The sequence below is a fragment of the Ylistrum balloti genome, unplaced genomic scaffold (assembly GCF_031769215.1).
Source record: "Ylistrum balloti isolate Yb309-2 unplaced genomic scaffold, AGI_CSIRO_Ybal_v1 Utg371002, whole genome shotgun sequence".
In the NCBI taxonomy this organism is placed as follows: Eukaryota; Metazoa; Mollusca; class Bivalvia; order Pectinida; family Pectinidae; genus Ylistrum; species Ylistrum balloti.
Genome location: NW_026782559.1, coordinates 621,046 through 638,127, shown reverse-complemented (window position 1 = coordinate 638,127; position 17,082 = coordinate 621,046). Strand labels below are relative to the sequence as shown.

General features: G+C 34.8%; 1 protein-coding gene across 1 annotated transcript in view; it reads left to right on the top strand.

Moving 5' to 3' along the window:
- The window catches only part of LOC132560020 (protein broad-minded-like), a 35,386-nt gene that overhangs the window by 2,425 nt on the left and 15,879 nt on the right, over nucleotides 1-17,082 (top strand). Inside the window, exons 3-19 of the mRNA XM_060224679.1 lie at nucleotides 418-613; nucleotides 1,500-1,574; nucleotides 1,998-2,123; nucleotides 3,047-3,122; nucleotides 3,702-3,805; nucleotides 4,158-4,219; nucleotides 4,964-5,108; nucleotides 5,415-5,471; nucleotides 6,134-6,245; nucleotides 7,662-7,796; nucleotides 8,454-8,543; nucleotides 10,086-10,225; nucleotides 11,415-11,450; nucleotides 14,247-14,374; nucleotides 14,693-14,894; nucleotides 15,810-15,901; nucleotides 16,422-16,560. Of these exons, the coding sequence (XP_060080662.1) occupies nucleotides 418-613; nucleotides 1,500-1,574; nucleotides 1,998-2,123; nucleotides 3,047-3,122; nucleotides 3,702-3,805; nucleotides 4,158-4,219; nucleotides 4,964-5,108; nucleotides 5,415-5,471; nucleotides 6,134-6,245; nucleotides 7,662-7,796; nucleotides 8,454-8,543; nucleotides 10,086-10,225; nucleotides 11,415-11,450; nucleotides 14,247-14,374; nucleotides 14,693-14,894; nucleotides 15,810-15,901; nucleotides 16,422-16,560 (1,915 nt within the window). The remainder of the gene's footprint in view (nucleotides 1-417; nucleotides 614-1,499; nucleotides 1,575-1,997; nucleotides 2,124-3,046; nucleotides 3,123-3,701; nucleotides 3,806-4,157; nucleotides 4,220-4,963; nucleotides 5,109-5,414; nucleotides 5,472-6,133; nucleotides 6,246-7,661; nucleotides 7,797-8,453; nucleotides 8,544-10,085; nucleotides 10,226-11,414; nucleotides 11,451-14,246; nucleotides 14,375-14,692; nucleotides 14,895-15,809; nucleotides 15,902-16,421; nucleotides 16,561-17,082) is intronic.

Sequence of the window (17,082 nt, the reverse complement as noted above, 5' to 3'; positions counted from 1 at the left end):
GGCATGTCATTAGTTGTAGATGGACAATTATAAATATTACCTGAAATGTTGAAAACATATTAAAAGCATCCAAAGCTAAATTGATTTGTAATTATTTATTTTTCTCCGTCCCATTACATATTTTCATCATCTTTTGAGCAAAGTCATATTTGAAAACTCTGACATTTGTTTAATTATTTTAGTGTGTTAACCTTTTCTATGAGTTTCATTAACTTGCATTTTATTTGTTTAAAACAGTTTAAAATCCATTGATCAGATTCCTTACTGATTTATCATTCAGTTTGATTAATTTCTATAGAATGAAAAAGATTTACAAATTAACCAAGGATGTTATGAAATTTTACTATTTTTGATTATTTAAAAAAAAAATGAATTTTTTTGACTGACAATAGATGAACTGATTTATATCTTTTTCAGTTACAATGATCTATCAAGGAAGATGAAGAAAAATATCCTGGAAGCTGTTGACCACCTGATGAGGAACTTTGATTCCGAGTTTGGTACAGGGCGCCATCGTGACTCTGCAGATCAGCTCCAGGCCAGCAAACAAACACGCAAGACTTATATTGTCAGTGACGAGGATGAGTCCTCATGTGGCAGCTCCTTTAATCAGGTAAATATCATCTGACTTTAACAGTGCTATTTCATTGTCTTGTAAGCAGTAATAGTCATAGTCCACTCCCAGTCTTTTAGACACAAGGAAAGTGTAGGTCACCTGATTTACCACAGGATGGTGAAAGGATAAAATGTCATACACGTCATCTCATTATATAACATTTCTATTTCAAGTGTTCTATAATTATCCATTTTATAAAACAATATTTTAATTCAGAAAAGGAACAAGCTCATACTTAATTATTTATAAGGTCACCTTAGACAAAGTCTCAGGGTGACCTATTGTTATTCCTTTTTTGTCCAACTTTGTGTGTTGTAAACATTGGAACATTTTCGACTTCTGGAAAACTCTGGAACTGATTTCATTAAAATTTTACGGAGACCTCCTATGGCTAAAGGTGCACCATAATTGTACATTATATGGTCCCTGACCCACAGGGGTTTGGGGGCGGGGCCAAAAAGAGTCAAACTGAATGAAATTAAAAAATCTCAGGTATGGTAGAATCAAATACTCTTCATGGATGGAAAGGCCTTCAGATGCTTTACCAAACATGTGAATTTCATGACCCCAGTGTCTCACATTTCCCTTGAGAGGGGGTAAAATTTACTATAGTTTAAATATGAAATTTACATTTTTGAGCATAATTTATAGACTTTCTATTAGAAATAGTTCAAACCTGAGTGTAATTTCTTTCATTTCAAACTTGGTTAGAAGCCTAAGCATGGGACAGCAGTTGATGCAATGCACAATTTACATTTGCATTATGTGTACAATGTAGTTAAAGTTGTATTAACTTTTTTAAGCAAAATCATTTCTGTGACTTGTTACAAGAAGCATTGTGACTCAGGTGACCATTAAGGACATTGGGCCTCTTGTGTTTTAGGGTATGATGTGGTACACTAGCCATGAGATGCTGGAGAATGTAGCTGAGAAACTGGGCAAGACCAAAGACACACAGGTAAGACAAGTAAATGGAGGTCATTGACATGTTAGCCCTACTGCATTAGTGCTGATGAGATAATTAAAGGGAGGTAATTGATGAGTAAGCTTACTGCATTAGTACTGATGAGACAAGCAAAGGTAGATAACTGATAGGTTTGTTTCTTTAGTTCCAGTTTGGAACCTTATTGCTTAGTATCAGCCACTCTCTGCAACTAGATAATGTTAATATTCTCTGTCTTGTTTAGAACATGACTTCCTGTATACATTGTATTTCTAATTAAATTTGTTTCTAAAATGTTAGATTTTTATTAAAAGGGTGTTGCATCTAACATTAAACAGGTCATTGCATCAGTAGAGATGTTTTAAGAAATAAATACAGGGCTGACAGATATTTGTGAACCAGAATTTATTATTGAAGGACTTAACGGATTATTTTCAGACAAGAATAGAAGGGATGCAGACACTGAACCAGAACTCTCCTGGAGATTTTGTCAATAGTGACCAATGGACAAGGATACGGAAAAATCTAATGGATGTGATGGCTGATCCTGATGAACAACTCTCTGTAAGTGATCTATAGTCCAGCACCACAATCTGTTAGTCCAGCACCACAATCTGTTAGTCCACTCCAGCACCACAATCTGTTAGTCCACTCCAGCACCACAATCTGTTAGTCCACTCCAGCACCACAATCTGTTAGTCCAGCACCACAATCTGATAGTCCAGCACCAAAATCTGTTAGCCCATTTCAGCACCACAATCTGTTAGTCCAGCACCACAATCTGTTAGTCTAGTACCACAATCTGTTAGTCCAGCACCACAATGTGTTAGCCCAGCTCCATAAACTGTTAGTCCATCACCACAATCCATTAGTCCTGCTTCACAGTGTACGGATGTGACAGAATTTATATCAGTACAATGACAATAGCTTTATAAGAGCTTTGACAGTTGTGTAGAACTTGATTCTACAGTCACCGTGTTTTGTCCATCGTCATGCATTGTGCTTAAACTTTTTCTTTAAAACCCTACTCCCCTTTCATACCTGTATTGATTTCAGCCAAATTTGGTCTGATGCATCATTGGATTGTAAATTGCATGTATAAAGAATATGATTTCAAGTTTGTAGAAAATGTCTTGATGGACCAACAATGTCTACTATGTAAGGTGTAGAGTATTTGAGCTATTTATTTTAAGCCTATTTTGCTTCTTTCATATATAGGTCTTTATAGTCAGATGACCCTTAAAGCCCATGGGCCTTTTGTATTTATGTCAGTCTTGGCCTTCCTGAGGTTTTTTGGACATGTTATAAATGGTGTTACTTTGTGTCAGTATTCAAATATCTAACTTCAAAATTGATTGCACCATGACCACAAAGTCATAGTCCTTTGATTTTCCTTCATGTTTTTTCCCTCCTCAATTTTCTGCAACTTTTAAAAAAGAAAATAATAAAACTGCTTATAATTTCACTCAATTTTGTTTACATTTCAGTATCTCAGCCAGAAGTTTATCGTAAGAGCGTTTACAACCACCTCACAATACACCAAGGAAGTCTATACCCTCTTAGGTCTGTATACACCATCGTAAACATCAATTTGTTTATTGTAACATGTATATATAAAACACAAAATATGGAAAATCAACACCATTTTTTATGGTGCAGTAAAAAGGCCTTTATGTGCATTTAATCAATTTGTATTCATGTTGAAATTATAAATTGAGAAATAGAATCTTGTATTGATCTTTGTAGTCAAGTTGAAGCTTCTGTTTATTTTATGACTGGTTTGTTTGAGGAATTTTCTTTACCGGTAATACATTCATGTATTTTTACGAAGCCATATTAAATTGAAATTAGATTACAAAATGGTTTAATCATAAAGACAGTGTACTTTGGTTTTAATTTTTTAGAAATCAATTTACTTTAATATGACACATGATTTTTAACATCATTTACCAGAATCTTTCATTGTAGAACAAGCAACAATGCCATGGTTTTATGTTATGAGATTATGGTTATAAAGGCATTAAGAATCAGTCAGTAGATTTTAATTGTTATCAGTGACTTGAATCACAGCAGCTATTGGAGACGTAATGACTGTGTCATTATAAGTCCTAGCTAATCTACTTGCTTCCTTTTAAATTCTAGCGGACTATCTGATTGTCCAGTTCAATTCAAGGCGTGGTTTCATTCCTAAAATTAAGAATGGACTTGATGTACAGAAAGGCGAAATTGTGAAACTCATAAAGGCTGTAAGTCGGCTTCTTTGATAGTGCTGGCAGTCAGATCAACATTTGGTTAGAGCTCTGTGACTTTGAAGCATAACAAAGTGGTTGAAGTTTTACTTTGTTGTACTTTTCTATGTATGCCCATCTCTTATCTCTATTAAATACATTTCAATAAACATAAATATGATGTTATAGATCAAGATTATCCCTACATTTCTATACTTTAGAGGGATTGATTGATAACAGAATAAATCTGACTCTTTTCCTACATTTTTTTTCATTCTTAGAAATAATTGAATTGTTCAACTTTAAAATTGAATAAAAGGTTATTTGAGTGTTTGGGTTTATAAACATATTTCTTTCCTTTACTTCACAGTTCCGACTGTTAAATGAATTTCAGCAAGAGACAATAAACTACTGGATACGTTATCCTGACAAGTAAGTCAATTTGCATGTGATAAAAATATAACATATCCTGTAATAATGGTAGGTTTGGGAGGTATGGGGGTAGAAGGGGGAGGGATTGGGGACAGAAGGGGAGGGATTGGGGTAGAAGGAAGAGGGATTGGGGTAGAAGGGTGAGGGACAGGGATAGAAGGAGGAAGGATGGGGATAGAAGGGGAGGGGTAGGGGTATATGAAATTAGATTTGGGTGGGCTTATTACTGGACATGACTTTACTGCAGGATAAATACTTAATGAATCATTGAAGCCATATACATACTAAGTATCAATAAACAAGATAGATTTAGCTATTAATTACATTTTTGCAATTGAATTGAGTTGTGCTTGTGATTTCTTATCACTTTATTGGAATGCACACGAAGCATATGTTGAATATGGGAGTTTTTAATCAGATTTTTTCTGTGTACTTTTGGGGTTTTTCTCTAATTTGGTCTTTAAAATCAGTTTTGTAAGGAATTCCTACCAGGTAATAGCATAAAACACTAGTGTTCCATATACAGTAGTCATTTCAAAATGGTGTTATTTTGTTTTCAAGCGTAACGTCATTTGCTCTGATGGCATAACTGTGTCAATACTTCCCTAACTTCTTGTTTAAATGCTGGTTTACTTTTTGTTTGGATCAACTTATTTTCTCTTTGTTTTTTGTTTTTTCATTATAAATGATATTAAAAGAACAATTTATGGTATTTCTAACACAATTTGCCCTCGTGTGTTCTAGATACCTTGAGATGGTTCTGGAGAGTACATTGAATCTGTTCTCTATACACCAACAAGGGGCCCCTGTAGGGACTTCCTCCAGTCTCACTCCGTTACATTTTGTATCCCTCATCGATCCAAAGGCACAGTGGTTCATTAAATGGATGGTATGTTAGACCTGGAACAATTTGATGTTGCTGAAAAACTCCATAATTATAGACTACTTTCTGAAGAAATGCTTATAACTTTTTACCAATGTTGTTCTGTTATGATTTAATATCTAAATATTTGATACTTGCCTTTGATATAATAATTATTATTGTTAATTGTTAAATGTTAATTTTTATTTAACAACAATTATGAATTAAGTTATACCAACTTTAGTTTATATCATTTACACATGACTCACTGATTACTGCGACAAGCAGTTATAAGTTATAAGTGATAACTGATGTTATGAATATCAATTGCAGCATGGTAACTACAGCAGGATGAAACTGTTGAAGCTCCTGGAGAAATATAAATCTGTGGTAGGTGCCATCAGCTAACAATGATGATGTACAATATTAATTTTACAGAAAATTATATAAAGAAACTGCAGTTAGACCAATTATAATTTAGCTTAAATGTATTTTATCGGCTTTGATAAATACAGTTTTCGTAATAATAAGGTTCGAGGCCTCAAACTGATAACTCAACTCTTGGTTATCCACTAAAACTCTTAACACTTTTTCGTAATTTAATTTTTATCTTAACACGCAAATTGTGCTTTTTTCATTTTTGTGATTGTAGATTGGAAATATTCCATTTATAAGAATAATAAATAGTGCCTTTTTCCTTCTGGTGCTGCAGACACAAGCTATTTCATTAAGACACACTAAGAAATACACAAAAATTGTCAGGGATGAGATTTTGAATGTTCAGAATGAGGCTTTACCAAGTGCTGAACCTCAAAAATCTTACCCTTTATTTGGAGATTCCTAGGCTTAAATTACACAGAAAGGAGTAATTTTTTCTCTAAAGTTTTCCTGTCAAAGAAATATTTCATGCTTCAATGGTGAATTGTATGCCGCAAAGGTTTATTTCGGGGATGGATACAATATAACCTGCAGGGAAGATAATGCTTGTCTATTTAAATATCTTACATTGAACATGATTTGAAAATTACAAGTTGATGTTGTGTTTGTTGTAGGTTGTGAATGCTGTACACCATTGTCTTGAGTTTTCAGCCAATAGAAAGACACCATTTGATTTAATGAGCGAAATGTCGGACAACTTCTCAAAGACATCTGTTACAGGTGAAAGTCATTATCAGATATATAATTCTGTGTGTCTCAATATGAGAAATTTCTTTCAACTTGATATTTAATAGTAAAGACTAAAGCCTGACAGTTTGCCAAATATGTATCTAATAACAACTTTTTAAATTCTTTCCACATCTCTCTTTAAAGATATTTTCCACATCTCAAGCTCTTTCTTACCTTGTGCTTTTATATGTAAAAGAAATTTAGATAAGATTAGTTTTGACATCCAGTTCGATTTCTGGGTGACCATGACACTTTATGCAGGCGACACATAAAGTTCCGAGGAACTCTTGTATATGGATGTATGTGTTCAAAAATGATTTCCAAATGAAAAAATTTAAAAAAAAAAAAAAAAAAAAATGTAAGGTTTTATGGTAAAAATATACCTTGAGTAGGTAGCTTTCACTAAGTGTGTGTAATCAAGTGTGTGTGATATGTGTGTCACTTTGTGTAATCAGTGTGTGTGTATTTGTGTGTGAAAAATATCATGTGTGTGTTACTGTGTGTTGGTGCTGGCCAATCTGAATTTTATTATCAAAATGTTACCTGTGTGTGTGTATGTGTGTGTTATTAGTGTCATCTGTGTGTGTGTACAAAGTGTCATGATGCCCTATTGCAATGAACCAAATTGTGAATTATACAGTCCCCACCACTCAGGGGCTGATGGATGGGGCCAAAAGGGGTCAAATTGAGTTAAATTTCAAAAATCTTCTTCTCAACCTCCAGCATGGTAGAATCAAATGCATTTCATCCATGGAAGCATCTTAAGGTGTTTACTTGGGTCTCAAATTTCTTCCTGGTGATGAAGTATTTTTTAAACTTCACTGTAATTTTCATAGAAAAAACATCATTTTTGAGCATAACATTGGCTATTTCCCACTGGAAATAGCTTTGTAAGACTTAGTATAGGATGACAGTTTTGATGGTATGCATGTATTGACACTGACTTACTATATTCAGTGTCACAATTTCTGTTTCATGACACTTGATAACTACCTTTAACCTTTACATCCAATAATGCTTATCCCAGGTGACTATCAAAGCCGCTAGGTCTCTTGTTTTATATGAAAGCATTGAAGACTTGTGTTTTAGGTGTGAAACTGTTGTACAGTTCTTGGCAGAATTATGATTATAGACACACAAACAAGCAGAGCAACAACTTTAGATGAGATTTCACTAGTGTGCGGAATGTATCAAATAGAATATTCCTAATATCTTAATGAATAATAAATGTATTACATCACGCTGGGGTGAAAACTTTCATTTTTTTCACTTGTGCAAAATTTCAAAGTTTCCACTACACTCAATAATAACAGTTATTCATCAATTAAAAAAAGGTTTCTTAGACCATGAAACCTTGTCGTAGAACCACAATTTTGAACAGTACTTTACCACCACGTATGTTTGATGTTGTAGATAAGGGACGTTCTTACTACACTGGAGCTGAACTGGAATACTCCTACTTCATACACTCTGTCTTTCTCCTGGGGCGCCTGCTCTGTTTCATCAATGGCCGTAAACTCTTCCCCATCAAACTGAAGGACTCGGAAGGTACGCTTATTTACTATGCTGTGTTGATATTATAGCCGTGTTATCGGCTGGTTGTTTTACAGCTTTGAAAAGTCGTTTTGTTAAATGTTCATATTGTAACGGAAATTTTACGTTTTAGGGCTTTTCATGCTCAACATATTGTGCTTACTGCAGTTTCTTAATGTTGATCATATTAGAAACAAATTCATCTCTGTGCTTATTTGATAAATAAATTGATGATATGCTGAAGTTTCATTGTATAGAAATCAGTATGTTTATGTTATATAACAGAGAATACCCAGAAATAAAAGACCCAGGCAATGGATCCTTCAAACTGTTATTGATATGACTTTTAAAAATTGTACATTTGTTTTTAAGTTAAAGGAAGTATTATTGTTGTAAATGCATAATGCTTGTTGTGATATTTGTACAATTTATATTAAAACAGTGGATAACGTTCAGTGGGTAGATATTTCTTTTGAATAAATCAGATCGATGCTCATCAGAAATTTCATGAAATGTTTATGTACCATGAGATTATATTGAACTCAGTGTGCAAAATCATCACACATTTTAACATTTGAGTAAGTATCATATTTATGATAAGAATTCTACTTAGCTGTTAAATGACATCATTCTAACCTAACTTTCCTCCAACTTTGATTTCTGTAATTACAGAACCAGTCACTATAACTAAATTGTTGGTGGCTCTGGTATTGATAGTGGTCGACCCAAGTCTCAACAACGGAAACTCCAAGTCCACTCCAGGTATGTGCAAGTCCAAGCTGATTAATTTATTAAGTCACCTTAAACAAAATCTCAGGAAGACCTATTGCAATATCCTTTTGCCCAGCGTTGTGCATTTTACATATGCGTCTTAAACTTTCAACATTTTCGACTTCTCAAAAGGCTCTAATCCAATTTCAGTGAAATTTTGCAGAAACCTTCCCTGGCCTAAGATGAAACAAATTTATGAATTATACAGTCCCTACCCCACAAGGGCCTGAGGAGCAGGGCAAAAGGGATCAAATTGACTCAGATTTCAAAATTATTCTTCTCCAGACCCAGATATGGTAGAATCAAATACTCTTCATAAATGGAAGCATCTTAAGGTGCTTTACCCAAACTGTGAATTTCATAGCCCCAGGGTCTAACATTATCCCGTGGGTATGGGGTAAAATTTGGCATATTTTATTTCAGAAAAACTAGATTTTTTAGTATAATTTGTTTAATTTCCATTGGAAAAATTTCAAACTTGGTTAGAATTATTAGTAAATGATGACAGCTTGATATTATGCTGATTTTGGACCTGACTGACCCCCAGGGGCTTTACTGTAATTTTCACAGCAAAATTGTGTTTTTGAACATAACATTGGTTATTTCACACTGGAAATAACTTTATAAGAATTATCAGTATAGGATGACAGTTTTGATTGAATGCATGTAATGACACTGGCATACTATATTCAGTATCATAATTTCTGTTTCATGACACTTGATAACTATCCTTTAACCTTTATATTCAATGTTGCTTATCTTAGGTTACTGCAAGGCCACTGAGCCTCTTGTTTATTTTCTATTGGAAATAGTTCAAACCTGGTTAGAGTTATTAGTATAAGATGACAGTTTGATGAGATGCACATGTTGACCTCGGCTGACCCCAAGGGACTGTTGGGTGGGCCAAAACCGGAAAAAACTAACTGCAATTTCAAAAATCTTTTTTCTAAAATCCCAGGTATGGTAAAATGAAGTATTCTTCATAGATGGAAAGGCCTTCAGATGTTTTACCAAAATTGTAAATTTCATGACCCCAGGGTCTCCCATGTCCTGCTGTGGAGGGGTAAAATTTACAATAGTTTGTATAAGAAAATTACATTTTTGAAAATTATTGGTTTATTTTCTATTGGAAATACTTCAAACCTGATTAGAATTTTTAGTTCATGGTGACAATTTAATGAGATGCACATCTATAATGATTTTCATCTAAAATGAAATTTCAAAGATGTATTCTATTACATCTATGGAACTCCTTTGTTTACTGTCGGTGATGCGTCGATTGGCCGTGACATCAGTTGAGATTTCCAGTGATAAAAAGTAGCTGTTCTATCAATCAGTCCGTCCTAACATGGTATTTTTTATTTCTCTTTTAAGAAATAAGAATTTACAGAAAAAGGCTTTCTTAATGTTAAATATGATGCCATCATCTTTCAATCAAAAATATTTTTGTAAGAGTAAGCCTGATGATAATCCCAACTGACATGATATATTGCTGGGTCTAATGACTGTATAATCCTCATTGCCTTTTCACAGCTCGATACGAACCAGGCAGTTTAGTGACAGAGATCCTAAAGAACTTATGCAGCTCAGAACAAGTCTGTGAAATTTGTCTGTACAAGGATGACATCACCAATACTCTCTTGTCCCCTGTCTCCCAGTACCTTGATACATCGGTAGGCAACACGTTTTATCTATATTGTCTTTTGTATTTGATACAAAATGATTAAGATGGAAATATTTCCCTGTCAACTCTTTCTGGAGTTCTTTTGAGATTTTCATCAACATATAACTGACACCAAGTGAGCTTCTCATTCATTGTCTTATAAATTCTTCTTTCATTATGTATATTTTGTTATCAACAGATAAAATATCTATTAGCATTTCTGTTTTTATTCATGCTCCACAAGAATATATTTTCATGTATTGATTTATTTTTTCAAATCGCTCTGCGTCCATGGTCTGTCTGTCCGTCCATCCGTAAACAATTTTTTGTTATCACTATTTCTTCAGAAGTACTGGATAGATCATTCTCAAATTGCATAAGTAGGTTTTCAATGATCTCTAGTTGTGCTTATTTGATATTGGGACTGATCAAATAAACAAAGTGGTGGACAGGTGGCCATCTTGGATTTTTTCCATGAAATTTGTAATCGCTATTTCTTTAAAAGTACTGGATGGATCTTTCTCAAATTTCATATGTAAGTGCCCCTTGGTCTTTAGTTGTGCCCATCTAATATTTTGACTGACCAGAGAAAACAAAATGGCGGCCAGGTGACCATCTTGGATTTTTTATTCATGAAATTTGTTATCACTCTTTTTTCAAAAGTACTGGATGGATCTTTCGTAAATTTCATGTGTAGGTTCCCTATGGTCCCTAGTTGTGCCCATCTTATTTTGGGACTGATCAGACAAATCAAAATGGCTGACAGGCAGCCATCTTGATTTCACCTAGTAAAGATTGTTATCCCTATTTCTTAAGAGGAACTGAATAGATATCTCAAATTTCATAGGTATGCTCCCTTTGGTCTGTCATTGTGTTCATTTAATTTTGGGACTGATCAGAAGAAACAAAATGGCTTCCAGGTGGCCATTTTGGATTTTGCAGGTGAAGAATATCACAATATCTGCAAAGGAATGTTCAAATGTCTTATCATTAAGAGCAAAAAAAAACATGAGAAGAGAAAAGAAGGGGAAAGATCCAACTTTCAAAGAGCAAATTAAAATCAAACAATGATGGGCGCCAAAATCCCTATGTGATCTCTTGTTTTCGCTTATTTTTCTTCTAATGTGATTTTTTTTTCTTCACTGCCTTTTGTATACAAATGTGTATTATCTCCTGTCTCTGTTTTACTCAAAACATAGCATATTCGACCAGGGAGTGAGTATTCCTTCAATGAGGTGAGCACCCGATGTTTTGCGTGCCCTGAAGACCTATTAACGGTTGTTGGAACATTAATAAAATTCCCACCTCCAGAGCAGTCACTAATTACCCAATGTTTTTATCTTTACTTTGTACATGTATTAAATCTATCCTAGAAATGGGTTTCAGTCTGGTTTCAATTTTTGGAGACCTAATTGTTTGTAATATACTGATACTTATACTGATCAACCTACAATTTTTTTTCACTAATTATTTACCAAAGATTAATACAAAAATACGATCTATACTCATAAGCATTATTTAAAACCTTTGAAAAATTTTTATGTCATGTTCTAAAGCTTGGGAAAAAAAGGTGAAAATATTTTGCAAGGATGTAATAGTAAAAGTTAGTTATTTTATCAGCACTTCTGGTCAATGATAGTTGACAAATTGCATCTCATGAATATTAAATTGACATAAAAGATGAATAATGATTTGACATTGAGAATGTGATTCTTCAGCTTAAAAGTGCTCATTTTAGCAATACACTTCCTAAACACAGTGAGTTTCACTTAGTATGATATTCTATTTTAACAGATATAACAGATATCAAAATCAAATTATAATGGTAATTATTAATTACGCTTTATAGTTTGTGTGAACCTCATTCTAACTAAAACAAAATTAAGCTATGAATTTGCTACAAATTTTGTGAGGTTTTCTTTTTTCGATTAATTATTTAGTAATTTTCCTAAACAAGGTTCTAAAATTTGCTTGATTTCATGGAGAGATAATACTTCTTTTTTTTTTATTGATAGTCCTGTACAAATAGTGATGTCTCTGTTTAAAATATACCTGGAGATATACATGTTGCAGTCTTCCTACTGGCCATCTGCCCCTTGTTGTGCCAGACTTTGTGATGTGTTTGTTTTCTCTGTAAATAATTGTATCAGGATGTTAATCTATGACTTTAAGGTTTTTGTTCAGCTAACAATGGTGTATTGGAAGTGTTAAATATTGTAAATACCTTCTTTACTTCCCCTGGCCCAAAGAGCCAAGTGAGCTTATGCCATGGGGCGGCATTTGTTGTCAACTTTTTCATTTAAACAACTTTTCCTCAATAACCAGTGGACCAAATGTTTTGATATTTGGATGGTATGTACCTAGGATAAAGCCTGACAAATTTAGTGAAAAAAAAAATACCTTGAACCATATTCAAGGTCACAGGGGCAAGATTTGTTAAAACCTTTAAAAGACTTCTTCTCATGAACTAATGGGCATAAATAAATGATATTTGGCTGGTGTGTTCCTAGTATGATGATTGATAAAGTTTGTTAACAGAAATGACCTACTGTCTTGCATGGTTACACAGCAGTCCAGCAAGGTCTTACAGTTAACTTAAAGCAAATGCAAAACAGGCATTTGATGATAGGTTGTTTGTTATCATGCATCATCTGCCGTCTGCCGTGCATAAACTTTCCATTCAAATGACTTCTTCTCAATAACCAGAAAGCTCAGGGTCTTCATATTGGTCTTTTAGCTTGATGGGATAAAGGGCTACCTAGTTAGCCATCATGTTTTGTATGTTGTCATGCACCAACCACTTTCTGCCATGCATTGTGAATATGAATGACCTTGACCTACTTTCAAAAGAGGTCAAATATCTAAAAATCTTTAAACAACTTCTTCTCAATAACCAATTGGCATAGGCTGCTGATATTAGGTGTGTGGTATGGAAGGATAAAGGGCTACCAAGTTTGTAAATATGAGTGACCTTGACATTCATTTAAGGTCACAGAGGTCATATATTTTAAAGTGTTTAAATGACTTCTTCTCAATAACCAAAAAGTCCAGGGTGCTGATAATAGGCCTATAGCATGCTAGGAGGTCTATCAAGATTGTTCATATTATTGACTTAGACCTACTTTCAGGTCAAAAGTGTTAAATATGTCAAAATCTTCAAGCAGCATGTTCTCAGTTGGCAAAAGATCCATAGTACTGATAGATACAGGGCTATCAAATCTGTGAAAATTAATAACCTTGAAACCATTTCAAGGTCATAGGGGTTAAATGTATTGAAATATTTTAACGACTTCTTCTCAATAACCAAAATGTCCATTGTGCTGATATCGGTCCTGTAGCATGCTGGGATAAAAAGCTACCAAGCTTGTTCACCTTGATCTACTGTCAAGGTCACAGGGGTCAAATGTTTTGAAATGCGTAAGCAACTTCTTCTCAATAAACAAAAGGTCAAGGGTCTTGATATTGGGACTGTAGCTTGTTCTTTCAACAAGCAATATGTCCAGAGTAATGGCAATTGTGTAGCACATGTATAAAGAATATGATTTCAGATTTGCTGAAAATGTCTTGATGAACCAACAATACCTTCTATGTAAGCTGTAGTGTAGTTGAGCAATTGATTTTACACCTATTTGGCCTCTTTCAGATATAGGTCTTTATAGTCAGATGACCATTAGGGCTCGTGGGCCTCTTGTTTCCACATAACATGGAAACAGCACAACCAAAAAAGTGCTGGTATGGAAAGACAAGACATGTTACTTACTTGAATGTAACATACTGTTTAAACGCTCACCATCAGCATCCAGCAAGGTTGTTAGAATCAAACACAGTCTTTCTATGCGACCATAAATCTATATATTGAAGTACAACATATAATTCATTATCTATGTGCTCTGTCAACATCAGGAATCATTATCAAAGTTTACTTTTAATTCTGTTTTTCTGTATTCTGTTTATTGTGTTTTGTTTTTAAAATCAGATTTGGACTATGTTTGGTTTCTTGAATGCCTCACTCGACATTGTCTTATTTGTAGGACCATCACATCGGTAATGAGACCACACTTCTACATGTCGCAGACATTGTGTCTATGATTGCATCTAGCACTAAAGGTCGCCGCCATCTTATCTACGGAGAGAAGAAAGACATATTTACCCGCACAAAGTAGGTTTGGACCACAGAATGTATGGTTTAGTTTACTTATGAAATTAGAACATTTTCATTGGGGAGATGTTATCTGCAAAATTTCTGAAGCTTTTAAGGTCAACACTGTTTTATACTGCAGGACTATTTTAATATATATGAACTAATATTAACAAGTATATGCACTTTAATGTAGACGTTGGGTAGCCTGTTAGAACTCGGTTTAGCTTTCGGTCAAAAATCAAAATATGATATGAAATTGGGTCAGACATGCACATGTCATTCATCTGTTTGCTGTTGTTAAATTGTCTGCATCACTTAAACACCTTGTCTGTTTAGGTCATCAGCGGCACACATCATAGCTAAGTTTACAAGGAAGGCATTGTTGGGAGAGTTACCTCATGAGGCAGGCCCCGCTCCCTCGAAGGCCGTCATCGGAGCCTACCTGTACATCTGTCGTCAGCTGTATAACACTTGTGAGGGCCTTCTGGTACTGTACCCTTACGACCTTCACAGTGTTGGGGCCATCGCCTGGAGAGAGGTATGTCATGTGGTAGTATTTGTTAACCTGCGACATGGGAAATCTATTAAAAAACTAGAAATACTGATTCTTATTAGCTCTTGCAATCAGATAAAACATATTTATCAAAATTGAAAATGAATTAAAAATGAAGTATTATCATATTGACCAACAAGAAGGCTGATATATGCCTGTGTCTGGCAATAAGTCTGTGTCTGGCAATAAGTCTGTGTCTGGCAATAAGTCTGTGTCTGGCAATAAGCCTGTGTCTGGCAATAAGCCTGTGTCTGGCAATAAGCCTGTGTCTGGCAATAAGTCAGTGTCTGGCAATAAGTCCGTGTCTGGCAATAAGCCCGTGTCTGGCAATAAGTCTGTGTCTGGCAATAAGCCTGTGTCTGGCAATAAGTCTGTGTCTGGCAATAAGTCTGTGTCTGGCAATAAGCCTGTGTCTGGCAATAAGCCTGTGTCTGGCAATAAGCCTGTGTTTGGCAATAAGTCCGTGTCTGGCAATAAGTCCGTGTCTGGCAATAAGCCCGTGTCTGGCAATAAGTCTGTGTCTGGCAATAAGCCTGTGTCTGGCAATAAGTCTGTGTCTGGTAATAAGTCTGTGTCTGGCAATAAGCCTGTGTCTGGCAATAAGTCTGTGTCTGGCAATAAGTCTGTGTCTGGTAATAAGTCTGTGCCTGGTAACAAGTCCACTCTGTTGATGTTAAGAAATATTACTAACAAATACTATTGATCATACTTCAATAAGCCCACCCTTGGCTTTAAGTGTACATTGCCCATATCTTATTGACAGTCTCAAGATAAGCTAAAAACACCCCAACCATCTGCAATGAGGGATATAGTCGGCGCCGTTGTGTTTGTCATTCCAGTTGTCAGAGAAAGTATTTTGAGCACTTGGTTTAGATGCTTTTCAAATTCTTTCTGTGTTAGGCTAACAGAGATGCTGATAATGCTGTGACCCCAACCCCATCAGACAACAGCTCGGACACCGACGTCACAACTAGACAGGGCAAGGCAGACACGTAAGCTACCTCATGTCTGTTATCACCTAAAGAGTTAAGGGCTTTCTAGAAAATCACTGTGGAGAGGAATGACTTTCATGCATAGGTGGTGCTGAAGAACTTATTATTTCATACAATGTTTTCACTTGCTCACCTCTCTTGGTGGATCGTTTGTAACACAAGTGGATTAATCAAATTTTATAGACGATGTACTGGAATAGATTTTTGTTTTATCATTTACTATTTTTTTCTGTGAAAGGTGTCACAGTGTTCTCCTTTTCGCTGTGTCAAGGATGGAACTCTTTTGTGAAAAAATAAATTTTTTGAAAATGAAAAAAATAAAAAATAGAATTCTTTACAGTTCATTTATGACTACTGCAGAAATGGCATCTTCTTGTAACTGTTTTTAAAAAATAATGAAAATTTGAATGATTGCAAAAATAATGTTAATCTTTAAAACATTGTTTAACCATAGAAACTATGTGTCTTCAAACATGTGGAATTATTTTATGTATGAGTTATCTGCCCTTGCTCACCACAGGCAAGTTTGGGAGGACACCCTGAGGGACAATCTGTTGAATTTTGCTAGTACAGCTAAAGGTATTCTCCTCCTTCAGCAGACAGGTGCCATCAACGAGTGTATGTCGTACATGTATATACGCTACGAACAGAAACTTCAGGTAAAGAGTTTCATTGATATATATATATGTTTGATAGTATTCAGTTAAAATCAAATCCTTACTGATACTGTGTTTTAATTCTCAGACTAAAACAGCTAAATCAAGGCAAAAAGGAGCATATTATTGATTAAGTACGGTATTTCCAGATGATATGCTGCATTTTTTCCCTCTGCATTCAGGCCAGGGGTTTATATACTGGTGCAGCTTGTATGTGGATGAAAACAAAAATCAGCAGAATGGGGCGAAATATGTAGGTCTAACATACCAGTACGAGAGGTCATAAATATTTCTACAACCATGACATGTTTATGACTGAAACAAATTGCGTAGAACAGAATCAAATCAAATCAAATACCTTTATTAAATGTTACACTGACATCTTGATAAACAGCTTTCCGTTATCTGTTGTTGGTATAATAAAAGTAAACAATAGTGGTCACCTTATCGTAAGAAAAAGGGTGTGGCTTATATGTGGATCAAATTGAAAAAATTGGCTTAAAAACTGGCCCTGCTGCTTGTATA